The 16,223-nt window shown below is 38.1% G+C and overlaps 1 protein-coding gene across 1 annotated transcript; it reads right to left on the minus strand.

Annotated features, from left to right (window-relative positions):
• Positions 1-1,096: 1,096 nt before the first annotated feature.
• Positions 1,097-15,785, minus strand: snx33 (sorting nexin 33). The gene is made up of 2 exons (XM_079859531.1): positions 13,539-15,785; positions 1,097-1,399 (listed from the first exon to the last, which is right to left on the minus strand). Exons 1-2 carry the CDS (start codon positions 14,944-14,946, stop codon positions 1,146-1,148), a joined length of 1,662 nt encoding a protein of 553 aa, XP_079715657.1. The 5' UTR covers positions 14,947-15,785; the 3' UTR covers positions 1,097-1,145.
• Positions 15,786-16,223: the final 438 nt, after the last annotated feature.

Genomic DNA, 16,223 nt, shown 5'->3' on the forward strand with positions numbered 1-16,223 from the left:
TTAAGCCATGAACCAAGCCAATCAGCTACGAGGTGAATCACAACATTACAAATTGATTTGAAGCAAAAGTATTTGAAAATCAGACAAAAGTACAAAGGTACAAGACTGTGTACTTAACGGCTTTAGTGATGGAAAGAACTACAATCCCATGATGCATTGCGAATAGCATCATCAAAACGATTGAGAAATATAAGAACACTCATTTAAAAAATATTGATTATATATATATAAAAACTAAATATCTTGCAATATATATATATATATATATATATATATATATATATATATATACATATATATATTTATATATTCACGGGAGTGGGTGGAGCTAAATAGCTCTCTTGGCACGTTTTGCTTGTAGTGACTCTCTGATTGGTGGAATTTTCTGCACAGCATCATGGGTAATGTAGTTTTTCACCACGAATTCTGCTGTTAAACATGATTATTTTAAAACTAAAACGTCAATTATCAACCTCGTAGCTCACAGTGCGGTTCATAAGTTATAATTAAAAATCCCTATAGAGAAAATGAATGGAGTTTTTACTTCCGAAACCCAACTGTTGCACTCTATATACAGTGAATTGGAACAGGCTTTTGGGCCAATGAGATCTCAGAGGGGGCAACTATACGAGCAACTCACATAAACAGAAAATTTAACGTTAAGCATTTTATTTTACACTTTTTTCTTGCATTTCGCCTGGATAAGACACGGTGTCACAATTTGATGTTTTTAAGAGATAATTGCGTTAATGCGTAAACAACTTCTGTCACATGACCAGTTTTTGGCGTCAGATTAGCGTCTGCACCTGCTAACATGCAGGTAACATCATTCGCACACCTGTGAGTGTTGAATAAAAAATATGAAAAACGTAACAGGCAATGTAAAAGACTGATCTAACAGGCATTTAAATAAAATTCAAAACATGAAGATGAAGATATACATGGTTTATCAAAGGCAACTGCATTGTTGATTTCTGGGGTTAAAAGTGACATTTTTAAGTGCAGAAGCGAGAATGTCATGTTTCTCTTGCAAATAATCCTGTCTGGAACTCAAAAATTCCAACTTTGGGAGTAAAAAAGCGTTTGCTAATCCGTCCACAGGAGTGTTGTATCTCCATTACAGTCCAGAGGCCAAAGGTCAGGCTCTAGAGGCTCTCGTACATGCGAAGGGTTCTCTCTAATTGCTGGCCTACGCGCTGGTAGAAGGCGATCTGTTGGCGGAGATACGCCTGCATCATCTCTTTGAAGTCCACCTCCCTGCGCTGGTGGAAGTGGTTCATCTCGGCCTGCAGGGCGAATCCCACAGTCCGGCAGCGTTTGCGAATGCCGTCTGCTTCTTCTTGGTCCATCTTCCCCTCGTCGCTCATACGCTGAGACTCTTTTACTTTTGCAAAAGCACCTGAAAAGCAGCAAAAAATAAATGTTTTTAAACATATGCACTAACTACTAGTCAAACACTAGCAATGGCGCTGAAGAAAACTTTTAATTATGTACGTTTTTAGCACACTGCTAGGCTTCTACTAACCGAAATCAGACTGATTTATCAAATATATATATTTACAAAAGTTTGCACACAAGGAAACTATAGGCAATTGATATCCATGTATCAGACTGATTTAGCAAATAAAAACACAACAAATAAATCAATAATTTAAACATACTACATTATATTTAATAACATATTTTTTGTAACTAACCAGGGAGATTTTTTATTAAATATTGTGACAATTTCTCATTTAGGATCATGAACATCCCTGTTTTGACATTCTCTGTAAACATTTCTGACGACTCACAAAAAAATTCTTGACGTTTGCTGGTCAAGACCCCAAGATAATAATAATAATAATTTTTTATGTCAGTTTGTCAACTACCTTCTGAAGGTATTTACATTTATGCATTTAGCACACACTTGTAACCAAATAAATGTACACTGCGTTCAAGGTGTTCACTTTTTTTTATCATTTCAAGAATGTTAATTTCACTGCGACTCGAACACATAATTTTGGCGTTGCTAGTGCAATGCTCTAATGTTTGAACTTCAGGAAAGCACACACAAATGAAACAAAAACATTTAAAATAATTTTTTTTTTTTTTTTTTACTAAAAACATGTTTATATGATAAAACGTGATAATTTAAGTTGAGAAAACTTAATTTCTTTAGGTGTTACCAATTGAAGTAATTTTTTTAAGTTGATCCAACTATTCACTTTTTACAGTGAATTTGACCTGCAAAGTAAAAATCTTTCCCAGAATTAGCACATAACAAGTGTTAAACTTAACATTACATCACACTTGTTTGTCTAACACTTTTTCTGCATAGCAAACGCCAAACGAGACTCCAATATTAGCAAAAAAATACTAGGCTAAATTCTTTTGAAATGTTCACAGCTCAGTTTTTTTTTTACTTGTCAGATAAAAGTGCCTTTTGTCCCATATTTGCTTCACGTTTCCAGCGTAACCGGTTCTAATCATTCATGTCCTGTTGTGACAGAACAAACCACTCGCACGCTCATGAGAACGGAGCCGCTGAGTCACAGGACTCAAAGAGAAATACGACTGAATCTGGAGACCTGAACCGACAGATCCACTAAATCATCACATCTGTAGCGCAGAAGACCGAGACTGTCAGGGACAGCATGAGGGATTTGATATGGAGTGTGTATGACTGATCAGAGGTCAGTGTTTGGCAGTGCTGTACACACCTGTAATCTGACACAGGAAGTCCGGCCCTGTGTTCTTTGTGTTTGGGATTTGATACACAGCAATTTATTACTTTATTTCCTTTCAGTTCACAGACTGACGGATTACAAACCCACTGTGAAAACACCACAAAGAACAAACGAGTACAGTCAAATGAAAGCTCAGAGACCGTATGCAAAGACCTTGTGTTTGCATTCCCTCACCGAACATCTACAATTAGACAATATTGTGCCCCATAAACAAGGTCGTGGTTTGCATATTTATTTTTGGAAGTCATTTCTAACCACATTAAGCAAAATGGCGGATTGTTACACTTTTTGTAGCATTTTGTCCTGAGGAATGGAAACCCATTTCCAACACATAAGAAACATAAATCATGCTTTGGCAAATCATAATTATGAGATAAAAAGTCAAAATAATGGCATTACGATAAATGCAAAATTATGACATACTGTCAGGAATATAAGATGAAAAGTAAAAATAAACATGAAATTATGACTAAGTACTTTTGACTTTTTCTGTAACTTCATCTCAAAATTTTCACTTTTTATCTTATAGCCTAATTTTGACTCATCTATGAAAATAAGTCAAAAACGTTCTTAGTATATCATAATTTTGACTTTTTAATCTCATAATTGTATAAATGATGACTTAGTATGTCATAACTTTGACTGTCACATAATTATGAAGTAGTATGTCATAATTTCAACTTTTTATAAATACGAATGAACAAATGTTTTCTTATGTGGCAAAAAAGGGCTTTCATGCATGAAAAACAATTCAAGCTAAATCAAATGTCTGTTACTGTTGTAAAAATTAGCTATTCACAGTCAGCCTTATTTATTATGCAAATATGCAATAACAAGGGGGTTAACAAGATAAAGCTGACAATTTTGTCATATTCGGCTGGTCATGTGATTTCAACATGGCGACCCACATACAATATAAAATAAAACTGCTTATTATACAGTATTATGCTACTGATATTTATCTCATATGAATGTACACCATGTAAAACTCAGTATGCAAATGACATGTAAATGACCTCTGTAATGATTGGCTAATCTCTGCATACTGGCGTAGTTCAGACAAGCGTTCATTTTGCCGGACTGCCACATTTTAAAAAGGCATTGACATTAAAGAGTCAACCGATTTTCCAAGATTTTTTTCTTCCAAGAGGACAATGAAACAGTAGGGTGATTTTTTTCACGACGGAGGGACAGAACGAGTGTCCAGCGGTACCAGACACGGTCCAGCACTGACTCTCTGTTCACTCGAACACACACAAGTCTACAGGACTGAATTCAACAAAGCCATGCTCAAAATGACAGATGTATTATAATATCTCACAAGATGTTTATTTAAAGAAACAGAAATTAAAGTCTGAATGTTGATTTGTAATTTATTCCTGTGATAAAAACTGAATTTTCGGCCTCATTACTCCAGTCTTGTGTCACATGATCCTTCAGAAATCATTCTAATATGCTGAATTGTTGCTCAAAAAACATGTGTTATTATTATCAAAGTTGTGCTCACATTTCTAGCATTCCTAACATTTGGTTTTGCTCACTTTGTTCTGTGATGTTCAGTAAACAAAACTTTAAAAGAGGGTTTAATTTGATCTCTTCTCTAATGGACCACAGACATGCTAAACATTAGCGCACATGAATGACAGGAATTAAGTGAATTCCTCTTCTGTATTTTCCAACATGCAAAACTTCATTGTACGTGTGCTAGCAGAGCCATTAAAAGAGGAAGTTGAGCATCCGTAAAATGTCTGCACATGACTTTTTGTGGTCAGTGAGTGTCTATTTATTTGTTTTCCCTATATAAACACTAGTATATGGCTTCAGTTTACTCTGAGGGAAAGTCTCGAGGCTTTCAGAAGGAAAACAAACTCCCTTGGCCACCTAAATGATTTTCTGGGGGTATTTTAGTCAAGTGTCTAATTAAAAAAACATACAACTTATTGACCTACATAGTATTAACCAGTAAAATAGTGTCTTCTGAATAACATAATGAAATTTCAAGTTATTTAAATTAAGCAAAATGTCAAAGTAAACATTTCTGAAGTGCTTCCAGCTAACCAATTAGCTTGCAAAGCTAACATTTCCTACGCAAGTTACTTCAAGTAAACATAACAAATCGTTGTAGCTCTTAATACTCTCGATATACAACATACTTGTGTTATACTTTAATTAGAAAAACCTCAATTTGATATGACAAACAAATTCAATATAATATACCACATAGGCTAGCATGATGCTAATTGCAGTCAGACATAGGATCAGTGTATGATCTGAGCTTTCTCTCGGTCTTTGAGGTGAAACGAATGTTAAAAGCACAAAGAATGACTGACCTGAAGCCTCAGAGCTGCATTTAATGTGTCTAACAGCACCGCCGCGGAAACACAGAGGAATTTCAGACTGGAAAAAACAGTCACAGCTCAATTTATCCCAGAGCAAATTCTCAGACACCAGAAGGGGAGAAACAAACCATAAAGGTAGGCCAAAAAAATTGCACAAGCATGCTTTTCAAGTAAAACACTTGTACAAAGAGAAGTATATTAGGTTAATGTAAATGTATGCTTTTCAAAATTAAGTTTTGTTACTCTGCTAGCACGCCTGACATTTCATACATCCAGTACATTTGACCACTTTATCAGTTTTTACTGATCAAAAACCGAACTGATCATGAAAATAATAAGTATAAATACACTCAAAGATGCATTTGACTGCAAAACTCAAACATTAAATGCCAAAAAGAGCATTCAACAGGCAATTTAGCATTAGCATAAGCACCATCACAAAAGTACTTAAAAGTAGGTCAGAAAAGTGAAATTGGTTGTCAAAAATATCTGAAGAATGTCGGCAACCAAACAGTTGAAGGCACCCATTGACTTAATTTGTATCTTTTTTTTCCCCATACTATAAAATCATTGGGGTCCATCAACTGTTTGGTGACCCATATTCTTCAAAATATCTTCTTTTGTGTTCAGCAGAAGAAAGAAACTCGTACAGGTTTGGAACAACATGAGGGTGAGTGAAATGATGACAGAATTTTTGGGTGGACTATCCCTTTAGTTACTTAAAGGTCCCATTGCATAAAAATTTCACTTTATGAGGTTTTGTAACCTTAATATGAGTTTCCCTAGCCTGCCTATGGTCCCCCAGTGGCTAGACGTTTTGATGGGTATAAACCAATCCCTGGGTATTTTTGAGAAAATGAAAGCTCAGACGGGCGAATCTAGAAATCTTCCCCTTATGTCGTCATAAGGGGAAAGGTCACCTCCCCTTTCTCTTCCTTGCCCGCAAAAAGATGGGCCCGCCCATGAGAAAATGAGCTGCGCGAGTGCGATATTGGTTTTTCCTCGAGACATCATGGCTCGCAAACGAGCGAAGCATGGCAGTTGCTCAGTGTTTGGATGTACAAATGAACACAAAAGTATTTTTTTAGTTCCTTCGTCCGAGCGAATGAATTTCTGATGTGTAATTGTTCAAGTTCAGACAGATAATCTTTCTCTCAAAGTCGTTCAATACTGTTTATGCACCAGTAAATCAAGCCAGTGACTAAACAATCAACTTCACGTCGTTTCTCTTAGTAGGATGAAAATAATCTTACTTAAACTGTGATTAATATATAAAGCGATCAAAGAACAATCCCTTTCCAGTCGCCCAAGCTGTCAATCACACAGCGCGAGTTTATCTGGACACTTGCCAAAACTCATTATGAAATCAATGACGCTGTTACGCTGCACAACGAAGCTCTTACTGTACTTCCCTCATGTTTGCATTGGTGAAATCATTAGTGAGAGTGCAGAAACTGCGTTGCAATGATAAGATCTTCATTCACGCGATCAACAGGCTGTCATCTGCTCAATGCTCATCACTGCAACCTTTTATGTGATGGGAATAGATCTAAATACTTAAAAACTTCTCACGATTCGTTAATCCCGATAGCTGTAATAGTAAAAACGTATAATAGCTGTAATAGTAAAAGTTTTCGAGAGAGTTCCACATGTAATGCTAAATTTTTCATATGCAAGCATGTCAGCCAATCACAGCAGTGGGCGTTTACACTTAAGTCTCACAGCCAATCACAGCAGTGGACGTTTACACTGAAGTCTCACAGCAGACACGCCCCTTCAAACAGAGCGTTCATATCAGAGGCTAAAATCAGGCTAGGAAAAATGCCTTTTATTTCTAAATTAGAACAACTTTTGATCTAAAAAACATACTAACATTATAAGGGCACCCCAGGAAACATTCTAAAATAATAAAATAATCCATGCAATGGGACCTTTAAGAGTGGCTAAAGTATAACATTGTGAGTAAAATCTAAGTTAGCTCTGTGTTCTCAGCTGCTCTATTATTACAGGGCAGGTGTGGAGCGATCATATGCCGTCTTGTATGCCTCTCCTGTTTATCCACACACGCTTACACTTCTTGATTATTTAAGACGCATGCATGAAGTACAAAACTCACTTCCTGCAAGTTAGCCATGAGCGGCTCAGAGATGGAGAGGAATTCCAAGGTCTTGCCCTGACATGTTATTCTTCTTTATTTCAAAGCTAAAAGCAACAAAAATGCACAATTCTGACGTGTGTGTGTGTGAGAGAGAGAGTGTGTATTACTGGCAATAAAATCAGACCAACACCCATAAAAGCCAAAGAGTTCATGACTACTGCACACGCGGAGCCCGAGGCCTGGAACGCCTTTTGTTTTTACTCGTATTTTTCATTCTCTTCCTATTTGCAGAGGTGGGAGATATTTTGGATTAAAATCCAAATTCATTTCCCACTGGTTTTGGAAGAGCTAAATATTTCCATAGCCTTTAATTCGAGGAGTCGGTCGGGTTCAAGCTGACTTCTGGACGTCAGGTCAAGTGTCCTGGCGTCCCACGGCGGATCTGATTACGGCTCTTTGGCTGGGACGCGCAAAAGCCGAACGGAGCGTGCTCAGAGAGGGCTGTTATTATTTCCCTGGGTCATGTGTTGTTTTTCCTCGGTTCATCGGTTCTCTTTGATCTCTCCCTGTGCTGTCGTGCGGCTCACAAGAGAAACAGATGCTCAATTTTAAGATATCGCAAAGTCAAAACGTTACAGTCAATTAACTGTCCCCTAACTGCAGGACGAGCTCTTTAGGATGTCCTTATATGCTTTTTAACTACAGCAGGGAGATCAGAGGACAAAACTATATAAATGTTATTGGTCATATTGTAAGTCTTCTTGCCACTAAAATTACATTTTCTGCTGACATAATCAATATAAATAATATAAATAAGCCCTGATATTTAGGGATGCACCAATATGAAAATTTTGTCCGATACCGATAAACAATATATTGGCCAATAAATCTAAATCCAAATTTTCATAATAATATTTGAGAGCCTGATTACAAAAACAAAAGTCTCACCATCCCAAGCACACAATTATAATGATCTTCTCATCATAATTGTATGTAGCTTTACTAGCTTATACGACAGACTTGCAGATTCCAATCATATTTCAAGCAATTCAAAACCATCATGGCGAACAGTGCGCACCTGACGTGTCTCAGCTGAAGAAAATAATACATTATTTATCAGCTTTAATATATCAGCCAAATTGTCTTATCAGGCCGATAACAATAACATTAAAAATGAACACATGTCGGCCAATAACGATATGGTGTCCGATGTATCGTGTATCCCTAATTATTGTTATATATAGATTACTAAGAACAAATATATCATAGCCTAACACGTTTCTATACAATCAAATCTCTACATATTTTTTACTATTATTAAATTAAAAAGTGGTAACCTGCAATTGTTACCCATTTCTGAACCCATAAAAACTAGTTTTGTTGGTATAAATTAATGAATTTGGGTTGATTCAGCAATAATAAATAATAAAACTGAAAATAATAAAAATAATAACCTTTTTTATATATGTACTAATATATGTATATTATGTTAAAAAACTAAAAATAACTAAAATGTTCATCAAAACTATAATTATATGTCAATGATACAAAATCAACACTGTTTCAAGGGATTAATGAGCAAATTAAATATTGAACTTATGTCAAACATCAGTGATGATTCAACAATGAATCAACGACTGTTGCTAAATCTGCCTGTGTCTAACATGAGCAGCGCAATATACTAAACTCTAATCGACTTCTATTGTATTAGGCGGTTTCTGTGTCCATTAGTTGCTATTAGCAACTTGATTATTTAAAAACACCATTATGCATTGTACACTAAGAGCCATTGTGTCTAAACATGAACAGTAATCATGTTACGACCGTTATATAGGGTGTGGACGTGAAACTGGAGCAATCATACTGGCCTCCTTTCAACACACTCACATGTCAATTGTTTGCTTAGGGCGGTTGTTTGATAAGCACCAACTAATTCTGGAGAATAATGCTACTTTAACAAACCTAAAAGGCACAATAATGATGTAAGGACTCTGAAATCACTCCTACTTTATGAGAATAAATCTATATTCCATTGATTCCAAATCATTAACCGTAAATCTGGGGTCTGGCATGTGCCTCGGTCATGTGACCCATCACGCCTTCAGCAAACTAACTCAGTAATAAGGATGAATCGACTGATCTCACCACAATGAACACATCAATGCAGCATTAACCTGTTTAACAACATTAAATCCTCACTTTGATTACAGTTTGAATACTGACAATTGTCTTTCTGCCTATAAAGCAAACTGCATGTTCAGTTTTGCTGGTATGTAGGGAGAGATTTTGGAGATTGGGCCGGTCCAATTCAAAGTGGCTGAAATCATAAACAGGACCTTTAAACAAATGCATTGCTTATTATCTTTAACTAAATTCAAGCTGCATGACTTTATGCATTCATGAACTGATGATGATGGTGATGATGATGATGATGATGATGATGATGATGATGATAAATACAAATAAAGTGGTCAGAAAAGCCTAAATATCCACAACCAGGCAAAAGTTTGAACACAGCTACGACTATTTATTGATTGATTGATTGATTGATGACCACTATATAATATATATATATATATATATATATATATATATATATATATATATATACATACACACACACACACACACACACACTGCCCGGTCAAAAAAAAAAAGGTTGCTGTTTGGATTTAAAGGGGCAAATGCTTAAGAGTCTATGATTGGACCATTATTGCAGTGATTATTGTGTTTCTAGCATGTTATATGTTTGGCAACAGTTCTTCTAACCCTGATTGATGGAGTGTGTAGCTTTTCATCTCTTAAAGGAATACTCCACCGTATTTTCATATTAAACTATGTTATTCCCTTAACTAAGACGAGTTGATACATACCTCTCTCGTCTCAGTGCGTGCACTAAATCGCTCTGTCTTGCGCGAAACTTTTTTAGCACTTAGCTTAGCCCAGTTCATTCAATAGGTGCCAAGCAGAGAAGCAACAAAACACCTTGACATTTTCCCTATTTAAATACAGTTACTCGAGTAGTGTAACTCGACCTAGGACGGTGACACAAAACAAAACGTTGCGCTTTTCTAAGCGTGTAAAATGGATAACTATATTGTATGGCGGAATACCATAGCAAGTGCTTGGAAGCACTTCGACTTGGGCGCAGTAATATCTTCACTAGAGGGAGCGGGAGCCGGTGAGAGGATTTTTCACGAGTGAAGATATTACTGCGCCGAAGTCGAAGTGCTTCCAAGCACTTGCTATGGTATTCCGCCATACAATATAGTTATCCATTTTACACGCTTAGAAAAGCGCAACGTTTTGTTTTGTGTCACCGTCCTAGGTCGAGTTACACTACTCGAGTAACTGTATTTAAATAGGGAAAACGTCAAGGTGTTTTGTTGCTTCTCTGCTTGGCACCTATTGAATGAACTGGGCTAAGCTAAGTGCTAAAAAAGTTTCGCGCAAGACAGAGCGATTTAGTGCACGCACTGAGACGAGAGAGGTATGTATCAACTCGTCTTAGTTAAGGGAATAACATAGTTTAATATGAAAATACGGTGGAGTATTCCTTTAAACAACCATGTAGGAAGACACAACATGATCATATTCCAGGATGACAATGTCAAGATTCATCAGGCTCAGATTGTGAAAGAATGGTTGTGAGGAGCATGAATCGTCTCCTCTGAGTCCAGATCTTAAACTCACTGAAAGTCTTTGGGATGTGCTGGAGGAGACTTTACAGAGCGCTGGACTCTTGCATTGTCAATACAAGATCTTGACCAAAAATGTATGCACCTCTTGATAGAAATTAATGTTTTGATGTTATTTCCATCAAGAGGTGCATACATTTGCCATGTTGTGTCTTCCTACATGGTTGTTGAAGAAATAAAAAGCTACACACTCCATCAATCAGGGTTAGAAGAACTGTTGTCAAACATATAACATGCTAGAAACACAATAATCACTGCAATAATGATCAAACCATAGACTCACAGATACTCATTCTTTATAATGACTACTATTTATTTACTTTTATTATTATTATGATTTTTTTGCCATTCACACTTGTTAAACATGACTGGATTGGAATTGGATATGCACACATCTTAAGGGCTTAAGATGAGGCTTAAGTGCCCATTTACACCGGGTCACATCATGCGTTTTCTCTGATCGGATAGCTCTCAGTGTAAATGCCCACCGAAATACTTCCGAGACGGATTTAAATCCGATCACTGATTTGAGACGCATTTCAGTCAAAACTGGACAAGTGTTAATGCATCTGGTTGTTGAAGCCACATATGTAAATTTTATTCCTCCCAAAATGGTGCAAAAGAAATGCGTGAGTGTGTTATAGGCTACTGGTAACCAGATATGACAGTGTTACTGTAACAGCTGAGGATCTCTTCAGCAAGCCAAAAATGAAACTGACGTAGCATCCTGAAGCTCAACACACACTCATCTTCATTAAAAACAGTGAGACTAAATTATCTCACCAATGCTGATGCTGCACACTCTCCCATTGCGGTCTTTAATCTTGAAATTAGCTCATGATTAATAATAAAATGCAGTTCATAACTGTAGCTTTCATTGACGTGATTTGGATTTGAAGATAGGGATTTATATTCGTTTTGCGGAGACACATTTATGTGGCCGAGTGTAAATGGAACAGTTTTAACAAATTGGACAAATCCGATCAGCGGAAACGCATGAAGTGGCTAAGTGTAAACAGGCCCAAAGTGAGTCCACATTTCATCCCGTAGAGTAAATACAGGCGTTTACTAAGCGTCAGGATGCCAGCGTATGTTAAGTCTGAGCTCTCATGAGCGAGACATTCTTAACATCTCTATGACATTCCACAGAAGGATCATAATGAAAGTGGAAGCTTGTCTGAGCCACAAACTGATTGAGCTTTAATGTCTTGGACTTGAGTGCACTGATTAATCACGCTATTTCCTTCACTTCCTGTGATTTAGAGGATGCTTCCCGTCAGGAGCAGGGCCAGAACTTTCTCTTTCTTAACTCCCTGTAAATGTCAGATGCATCACTTTTTCAGCTTTAAAATGTCCCTGCAAATCACCTGACCTGACATCATCTGCAACAAAATTCACTCCAGTCCACAATGCGAGGCCCACTAACCCCTGCTCATAAGTAACAACACGTGTGATTGGCTGCCTACAGGCATGATGTCACTGGGTCTGTCCAGCTGCGTGCCCCACATTTGAGCAAGTCAGTAGGTTCAGAAACAAACACACCATCTAAACTAAGGGGTGTAGAAACCATTTACAAGGTGGAGGTGATGCAATGAATGACGAATGCTGAATTTCAACACCCATGTGTAAAATACTCATAAGTGTTTAACTCATTTATCAGCAAATATCTTTAACTCTTTCAGTGTTTCAGTGTTCATTTTTTTTCATTTTCACAAAAGTTTCATGGCCCCCAGAATATTTTGATGTATGAATATCTGAATATGCAATATGTCAAAAGAAAGAACAGCCCCTCTGATAAAAAAAAACAAACAAGTTTTATTCCAGCTTCATGTATTACTTTTTTAATCAACATTTGAATGTGAAAAAGTTTCATTAAAAAAAAGCAACATTTTGAGCAAAAAACTTGGAAAATCTTGTTTTTGTCAAAAACTATGTTTGGATCGAATTCAGAGCGATGATCAAAACGTAGATGGAGTAGATCGGGTCCATCAACACCCCCAAAGCTTCACAGTCCTATAGCTCGTCCTGGGTCGACATTTCATTTAATAACATTAAGCATTTTTGATTTATGTGTCATTTAATGTTGAGGATTGTGTTATTTTACATATGCATTTGCTTATGTATGCTATCACTTATTTCTGCTTCTTCTTCGCATGTTTTGATTAGAAGATTCAGAACTCTTGCAGAAGCTGTATAATAGCGCCCCCTACCGTATAACAGTGAAAACAGGACATTTCCGTCAATTCCGTCAAAAAAAACAACTCTGACATTAGTCTTTCTACTTTTTATTTATTATTATTAGTGTTTTTTAATTTCAGTTTTAGTTAGTAAAATGAAAATGAGAATTATGTTGTCTTGGCTACTGGCTGTAATAAAATAAGATTTTTTTATTATTTTATATTTGAGTTAACATAACCACAGAAGAAAAAAACTCGAAAGAAGAAAGAGAGTCAGTTGTGGGTGAACAAGTGCTGTCAAATCGATTAATCGTGATTAATCGCATCTAACATATACATATATATAATTATAAATATATATGTATATACACACATATATTATATAAACAAACTTTTCTGTTACATGCGATTAATAGCGATGCTATGTTATATCCGATTATTCGCGATTAATCGTTTTGACAGCACTACCAAGTTGAGTTTGTTCGGGCTCACTTTACCTTTCTGCAGGTGGATGATGTCTGGAAAGTTGGACAGCAGGCCCTGGTACAGCGACAGTTTATCCAGCATCTGAAACAGGTCGTATTTGGGCTGTTCGGCGAACATCTCCCCGATGTTCTCGTAGGTGCGGCCTGTGTGCGAGATGGCGTTGCTCAGGGCGTCCGAGCTGTAAGGAGGGTCCAGCAAGAAGGACTGGCTGATGGACTGGAAGCCGTTCCCCAGCCTCTGGAACTCCTTCCGAAATCCTCCGATGTGTTTGCGGACTAGTTCCGACGCGACGTGCGTCAACTGCATCACGCTGTCGTCCATCTTTTTGGCGAACGCCTTGAAGGTGTCAACGCGCTCCTCCACGTCCTGAAGGTCCTGATGCTCGTTGGGAATCTGGAACGTGAGCATGAAATGAGCCCCGACCATCTCGTCCTTCTCTGCCCGCCTCTTCCCGAGTTTCCACTGTTTGTCGTCTCCGCACATGAGGAAGTGTTCGAAACCCTCATATTGAGACAGCACTGGGTGGCTGGTCATGTGGTCCATCCATAAAATGAGCCTCCTCTTCCTCTTATCGATGAAGTCTTCTTCGAACCGTCCCGTGGCCTGTTTTTCAGGGAGGTGCGGCACGGAAATCACCGTGAATTTGTGCAGTAGTCTGTTGTACAGCCAGTCAAAGTGCTTGTAGCGGCGGTAAACCGGCCTGGCAATGTGACTGGGGGTCAAGCGGTACGAGATGTACGTCTTAATGCCTTTGAACTTCGTCTGTTTGGTGGGGTCTTCAATGGAACAGGAGAAGGGCTGAGGGCTCTCCTTCCACTGCGGCCCCCGGGGGCCCATTTCGATGGTGTACGACTCTGCGATCTTAGCCATCATGGGAACGTCGCCAAGTACGAAGGCCTCCACACCTGAGCGCACGAAGCTGGAGAATCGGTTCAAGTTTCTGCCCACCATGCTGCCCTTCCTGTTGCTCGACATGCTGTCCTGACGCTCCATGTGTGGCTTGGTCCGGTAGTGGACGTTGGGGTTGGAATATGGACTTTGGGAATGTCCATTGGCACCCACCCCTCTCCGAGGGTCTTCATCCTCAACCACCGTTGAGGTTTCATCCCAGTCATCCCAGTCGTCATCGTCATCACTCGGCGGGGTTGGGGTAGTTGTGTGGATGTACGACAAATCCTTACCAGGAGAGCTTCCAGGTGAACTGAGGGATTGATCCGTCAGGTTGGACCCGGATCGGAGCCGAATGATCTGGACGTACGAGGCAGGAAACAAGCCTCGCTCTCCTCGGCTGTTCTCCCCTTGTAGCCAGCCGTCCACAGAGTTCTCGTCGAAAATAACCAGCTCTTCGCTCTCCTGGATGCTTATCTCCTCCTTGTTCTCACTTTGGAAAGTGTAGAGGGCTTTGGCTCTCAGGGACATTTTTGTAACTTTTGCAAGACAGATGCAAAAAAAAAAAAATGGGCCACAAAAAAGTTCCCTTACCTCATATCAGACTGCAAATCTAAGAAAAAAAGGGCTTAGATAAATTAAAATTTACCTTTGTTTGTAGTACAGCAGTATTTCTTAATGTATTCATAGCACTTTAATAAAACTAGTAGTTTTGAAGGTGTTGGTAAATAACATTCTTCAAGATAAAGATCTTCAAGCCTTTTTAAAGTTACTGACCACAAAGAAGACAACAGGAATCTTAATTTTCCTCGGAAATAATATCCTATATCACATGTTGGAGCTCCCTGTCAGGTTGTTATTCTCCAACTTCCCTTAATTTATGTCGTTTCATTATTCCCACAAAACCAGAATCTTCAGCCGCAAAAAAATTAACCCATAAATCCACAAATCCCGTCCAGCAGAACTGAGACACCGGCAAACACATTCAGTGCCTCATCATAACAAAAGTTTTAGCCATCTTGCATGCAGTGAAAATATTTAACAACAAACAGTTGTTTTGCAACTCCGGCTGAACTAAACTCCAGATGAAAACATTATACCAACATTCCGTCCCGGACATAGATGAGAAATAAACGCATCCTTTGCATTCCGCCAACAAAAGAACAAAAACTTAATCTAAAGCATCTGTATAATCCCCAGATCCAGTTCAAATCGCTGTGCACTCAAAGTATTTCCTTCGAGATGTGATTCAACAAGCCCGTGAAGAGTTTTTCATAAAGTATTTCTTTACTTTGAGCAGAAACGTAGTGACTCTTTCCATGACGTGACGATCGAACAATGAGTGAGTCGCGCAGTTTAATGTGAGATTTACAGTCGCGTTTGTGGCGCCGCTCGGCGGTCAGGAAATCAACTGGAGGATCTGACTGAAACAGTTTCTAGTCAACTCAAAACAAATCCGATCGAATACAGTAACTCATCTAGATAGTGCAATGCCTTGTAGTGACAAATGCTGGCGTTATTACCAATGACAATGAGGCAAATAGTTATGAGGGCGCATTTAGCTGCATTTATTTAAATTTTAAGACGTTTGTTTGTTATCGGAGACATTTGTTTATAAGATAGTCGGTTTATAATATTTTAAATATAAAATTTCAAATGATGATTACATTGAAATCCGCACAGAACTCCTTATAAAAAAAAAAAAGTATAAAATAATAATTACTCTTATCCAATAATCACAAATGGCTGTGATTGGGCCATCCTAATACAGCGTTGAGAAAACTAACAAGTACCACGTGACAATAACA

The sequence above is a fragment of the Squalius cephalus genome (assembly GCF_949319135.1).
Source record: "Squalius cephalus genome assembly, chromosome: 23".
Lineage (NCBI taxonomy): Eukaryota > Metazoa > Chordata > Actinopteri > Cypriniformes > Leuciscidae > Squalius > Squalius cephalus.